Source organism: Eleutherodactylus coqui, chromosome 10 (genome assembly GCF_035609145.1).
Source record: "Eleutherodactylus coqui strain aEleCoq1 chromosome 10, aEleCoq1.hap1, whole genome shotgun sequence".
Lineage (NCBI taxonomy): Eukaryota > Metazoa > Chordata > Amphibia > Anura > Eleutherodactylidae > Eleutherodactylus > Eleutherodactylus coqui.
Window position 1 is genome coordinate 56962209 of NC_089846.1, and position 6000 is coordinate 56968208.

Below are 6000 nucleotides of genomic sequence, written 5' to 3' on the forward strand. Positions count from 1 at the left end.
AGCCTACAAAACATCGCTAATGTGAAGGAAAGCATGGGCTTCACATACATGCAATCTGTAGCACTGTCGCATCGCGAGAAACATCGCGCAATTTTGTCACCCTGTGAAGCTGGCCTAAACCCTTGAGGACTGGGCTAGTTTGATACTGAAGGATGTGATGATTTTGTTGGACTTTCATCTCTATTTGTCAAAAGCCATGACTTATTTTTCCTTGACCTGCCATATGAGGCTTGTCTGCTGCGGTCGTTTTATTACTACCATTTTGAGGAACATACAGGATAATGTAGAACTTATTTTATTTACGGGGCCGGGTGAAGGAACACATCCGTTCTGCTATTGTCCTCTGTTGTTTTACAGCTTTCACTATTCAGTATAAATGACATGATCGCCTTTCTCTGCGGGTTGATCTGATTACAGCGATTCGAAAATGAGATTTATTTTTTTTTAACAATAAACCCCTCTTTATTGAAAAACAATTTATCCCTTGCAGCGCTGCATTCAGAGACCCAGGGGTTTGGAGATTTTCCCCATCATCGCAGCTATGTGAGGGGCTTGGTTTTTTGGCGTGACAAGCTACAGGTTTGTTGGCACCCTGTTGTAGCACATCAGACATTAATATTTTTTTAACAGTGTTTGCCATGCGAGATAAAAAAACGGTTTTAATTTTTTTGTCATTTTCAGCTCATTGCCAGATGGGGCGATACCAAGCATGTATCTTGTTATTGCATTTTTGTTGTATTGAAAAAAAAAAAAAGTTGGAAAAGTGCACAAAAATGGGATTTACTTTTACAGGGAGAGTATATATATTTCTTTTGCCTTTGTCCATGTCCCTGCGACCCTATGTTTGCTTAGATAATATAGTGCTATACTTCTGTACTGTATCTTTGCCATTACAAGCCACAGCAGACCCAGTGGCCAAGGTCAAGAATTCAGTTACTATGGCAACCCTTTGGCACTCCGTAGTTGGATGGCAGGGAACCGATGACCTCAAAGAGAACGGTTCCCTCTCTGTTAACCTCTTACATACTGTGGTCAATACTGATTGCGGCTTGTAAGGGGTTAACACCTGGGATCGAAGCCAGCTCAGGTCCAGCTGTAATAGCGGGGCCCCACTGTCTCCTACTGCAGATGGCGTGGGCCCATGTATGTACATTCATTGATCACATGGCTTTTTTTGCAGCCCAGACGCATTCACCTGAACGGGACTGGGCTGCAATACCAGACACCGCCTCTACACAATGTACAGCACTGTGCTGATCACCATGATCCCTTTAACCAGCTGGGATGCCAGGAGTCTCACGTCAATGACCTACTCTAAGGATACATCACCGTTATAGAAGTACAGGAAAACACAGTCTAAGTTGGCTCCAATCCAGCGATCCGAACCCCCCAAACCTCCCTCTTCATGATCAGCTGGCAAAACCGCTACAATCAGGATCATGTCCACGGGCTCGCATGGATTCCGCATCCACCAGTGCCCACGACCCTGTCTTGAAGTTTTGTAATGCGGATGTGCCGACCGGCGCAGTACAGATTTTTTTCTTAAAACTCCTTTTTATGCGAAAACTGCAGCTCGTCCGCGATGTCAATTGCGCAGGTGGCTGCAGGTCAACAGCTTCCATTGACTTTAATGGAAGCCGTCTGTGTGGGATCCGCAGTGAAATGGAGCAGGCTGCGATATTTCATCCACGAGTGGAAACCGCAATTAGTTTCCGCTCATGTGCATGAAGAATCGTTTTTGCTGCGGATTCCGTGTGCATGAGGTCCAAGAACCCATCCATCGCACTAGCCAAGAGGACCTGCAGGTACATAGCATAGACCACAAACCGCGCAGCACGAGTTCGGCGCCATCATGCTCCGCCGTATCCAGTGTATTTACCCCAGTCCTCGCTGGTCAGCAGGTTGTCTGCGCAGAACTTGGTGTCCAGGTCGTTGAGCAGCAGGTCTGTTGCCATGGTGACCGTCCCTCGTGACCTCAGCGCCTGTAAGAATAAAAGAAAAGCATGGCATGAGGGGCGGTGACAGGTGCAGAAAACGGATAGGCGCAAATTTTCTTGCCCGATTCCAGTTTGATTTGAAAAATCGCTATAAAATTCACGACTTGTGAAAACTCTAGGTAAATAGATTCTTCGTTGTAAAGGCGAAACGTTTCGCACGCCATTCGCTTCTAGAGGGCTGCACGTTACTATTAGCATCCCGGGTATAAAAGAAGCCGGAGCCAAAATTCGACTTTCTGTGCGACACGATGCAGAAGAGTCGACAAAAACCAAGTATAGCGGTCGCCGTGAAAACAAAACATTGCTGATCAATTCCGACCGCTCCCGCCATGTTTTATGGAGGGCAGTGACATCAATCGCAACCGCAAGAGGTCCGAAAACATTTCGGGGGAGAAGAATAAAGTCGCGGGGCTCAGGAGCTGCTCTGGGTCCGTATCTCAGGACTTATGTCACCCATGCGCCGGCCGCTGATAGGTGTCATTACTTCTGCAACAGGCATTGTAGCCCTAGGCTAATAAATACTTCAGCAGGAGATGCCTTTGGACGAATGTACTAGCAGGGCTACGTCACGCCGCATGAAAACCCCCGGCATGACGTCAATACTTGTCAAAATGAAGTAAGCGACGGGGAGATGGTGACAGCGCAGTAACGCAGCTCGTAGATTGTCATTCCATTATTACCGGGTGTCCAACGATATCAGGAAGAGACAGCTGCCACCGTCCGAAACGTTCAGGTCAGTCAGTAGGGTTTCCACCAATCACAGCTAACGTATGTGCGGTTTCAGCCAATCAGTGCGGAGGAATCGATGTCCCGCCTCCTTCGGCTAGCACGTTTCTCGATAGAGGAAGTTGAGGACGGATGCTGGCCAATGAGCGGCTTGGCTGGATTTGAGTGTCGTGCGGCTAAACCAATGAGACATATAAGGGGAGAAACCCAATGAGAAGTGGGAAGAACGTTCTCATTGTCGTCTGATTGGACAGGAACGAAGAGTCATCATTGACACACGGCCCATGATGCTTTGCTGTTTAACGCATGCGCGGTAATATGATGTGCTGGTGGTGCCGGGAATTGTAGTTTTATGCTGATGGAGCGCAGCTTGCGGTGCTCAGTTATGATTAGTGTCTGTGGGTTACTTTTCTGTAATTGGGATTTACTGTACATGGGCTGTAGGGGGAGCTGCACATTGCTCTCTATTGCCCCTATACTGAAGACCTCTCATAATGTCCATTGTACTTCCTTGTATACTACAGCTAGCACAGATTAGGATATATAGAGCCGTATATATAGTATAGAGGGATGGGTGCTGCAGTGTTAGTTCGATGAGCGGGCTGGAAAAGTTCCCAGTGCGTACACCAATTGTATCCATAGCGCTCTATCAACCCGACAGCCAATTAAAGGGGTTTTCCAGGGAGAATACTACTAATGATGTATCATCAGGATGGGTCATCAATAGTTGATCGGCTGGGGTCCGCCGCTCTGGACACCGAATGATCAACTGAGCGGGCACATGCTGTCAGTGTCGCAAATGTATAGAGGTTGCAGCAGAAGCCTCAGCGCCGCACTCTGTGTAGTGGCCGGCGCTTGTAACTGCAGGCACGGCTCGCATTGATTTCAATGAGAACCCAGCTTGCAGTTACAAGCACCAGCCACTACACAGAGGTTGGCATGGAGGCTTCCACTCCGACCTCCGTATTTGCGGTGCTGACAGTATGCACCCGCTCAACTGATAGGTTGGGGTCCCAAGCCGATGAACTAGTGATGGCCTATACTGAGGATAGGTCATCGGTAGTATTTTCAACAGAAAAACCCTTAAAGTCCCTTTTTGGCATATTATAGGTACATTATTTTTTTTAAGTAAAGTATTTTTTCTCATTTAATGGTGTGATCTCACGTAGTGGAACTGGTGCTCAAAATTGGAACTAAAGAACGCATCAGTATCCATACTATTGGATTTTGACGCAGAATCTGCAATTCCGATCCGTTCGTGTGAGAATGGCCTTAGGTTGGGTTTACACAGGACAGCTATTGTCGAACAGCCACTTGAAATAGTCGCTACAGCGAGTAGTTAGCGTATGAATGACTGAGCTTTTACACAATGATTATTGTTCATCTTCACAGTCCGCAAAGCGCACACCTCCCTGCAAAGTTATTGGCTAGTCGTTGTCAGACGATTACCTCTTTATAGCAGGCGATAATCAACCAGCGACTATTTTAGGTGAGCTGAAACTAAGCGACTAGTGACTTGTCATCCTGTTGGTAGCCGTGTTTATACGGAATGGCTGTCTCTTACATTCACTCTATTGAACTATTATCCAGATGATAATTATCCCGTGTAAAGCCACCGTTACCAATTCTCTGTTCATACAGGCGGGTAGGTCTATATGCTCTTTAGCGCCTACTGGTGGCTTTACATGGAACAACTATCATGTGACTAATAACTCGATAGAGCGAATGTTGGCAACAGTTGTTCTGTGGAATCACGGCCATCAACTGGTTGACTAGCGAGAATTCACTCGCCGGTCGCTTTGTTTCAGCTCAATAGTTGCTGGTTGATTAATGACCATCTGGGCTGAACAGGTAATCGTTTGTCTATCAACGACCAGCGAGCCGTAAACAACAATCGCTTTAGGTAAAAGCACACAAACCAGTCATTTGCACGCTAACAAGTCACTGGAGAGACTATTCGGATGATAGTTGTCCCATATAAACCCACCCTTTGGTCGTCCTCACACAGACGTTTTTGTACAGCGTTTAGCATTGTCTTTTCAGCGCTGCGCTAAACCCCGTACAACGCTCCCATTCATTTCAATGGGGCTGCTCACACAAGCGTCTTCAATGCTGCGCTTTGACAGCGATGCATGTTCTATCTTTGGCCGTTTACAGACATGCATCGCCCATTGAAAAGAATGGGCAGCTGTTTCAGCGCTACGGAAAACATGGCACAACTTGGTACCACGTTTTTGGCAGCGCTAAATGCAAGCACTAGCTGCAATAACTAAAAAAAACGTAATACCCACCTAGCAGGTGCCGTCTGGGTCCCTCTTGCTGCTCTCCGGAGGTCTGGGCAGGCTGCCAGGCACTTGTCAGTGCCGATAGACCATCTTTTGCTGGTGACGGGGATTGAAATCCCCGCCTCCAGCAAGAGATTGCTCTGATTGGTTCAGGAGCGCCAACTCAGCCAATCAGAAGCGGCACTCGATGCACCAATCACAGCCATTCATTCATTCCACAAATCAAATTTACTCGTGGACATTGGGCCCTACTCTTACTTGTCAGGCAGCGTCTACTTGTTCTTGCAACTTCAGCCTAGTATTTATTGGCAAGCAGTGAGCGCTAGCGACGGCCGCTGTTGCACCCCAAACAGTCTGAGACTTTATGTTCTCGTGTATGCAGTCCTTGAACAGCCGTCTGAGGGTGCATATTGCTGTACATAATGTGACCGGCTTGTGCATTTGGAAGCCAAGATCCTGGATCTACATGAGCCGCTTGTAACACTGAGATCCATTGGCACCATGGAAAGTTTGCTGCTCACTCAACAGGCCCTTGCTGGGGTAGATGTGGGGGTGGATGGTAGTTTGGGAGAGCAGGATGAGCAGGCGCTAGTTGGGTAACAGTTAGAAGGGGTAGAGGGAAGGGATCCAGGGAGGCTAGTCCTGAACTGCCACACCCCAACAAGTTTACAAAGTTGGCAGAGGAGGAGGATGTCATTACAGGATTAGTACTACCACAGCATGACATGCCCTCCAACCGCCAGAGAGATGTCTGCTCCAGTATGGAGGGAAACACGAGAGCAGGGCAGGCTAGACAGGTCCTGGTGTGAGGGTATATATATATATTGCCATATGTTTTTTATGCTTTATACCTATGTGCAAGTTCTATTCAATTCCAAATGAGAAAAAAAACTTATATGTCACCTTACATCAGATATTCCAAAGGCCTTGCAAGGCGAAGACAAAATGTATCTTGAACAAAATGTATTTTAAACACAAGGAATAACCAGACA

General features: G+C 47.1%; 1 protein-coding gene across 1 annotated transcript in view; it reads right to left on the bottom strand.

Annotated features, from left to right (window-relative positions):
* ATF6B (activating transcription factor 6 beta) overlaps positions 1 to 2785 on the bottom strand; it is a 44486-nt gene extending 41701 nt beyond the window's left edge. The window contains exons 1-2 of the mRNA XM_066581052.1: positions 2678 to 2785; positions 1880 to 1982 (exon numbers count right to left, since the gene is read on the bottom strand). Of these exons, the coding sequence (XP_066437149.1) occupies positions 1880 to 1955 (76 nt within the window). The 5' untranslated portion in view covers positions 1956 to 1982; positions 2678 to 2785. The remainder of the gene's footprint in view (positions 1 to 1879; positions 1983 to 2677) is intronic.
* Positions 2786 to 6000: the final 3215 nt, after the last annotated feature.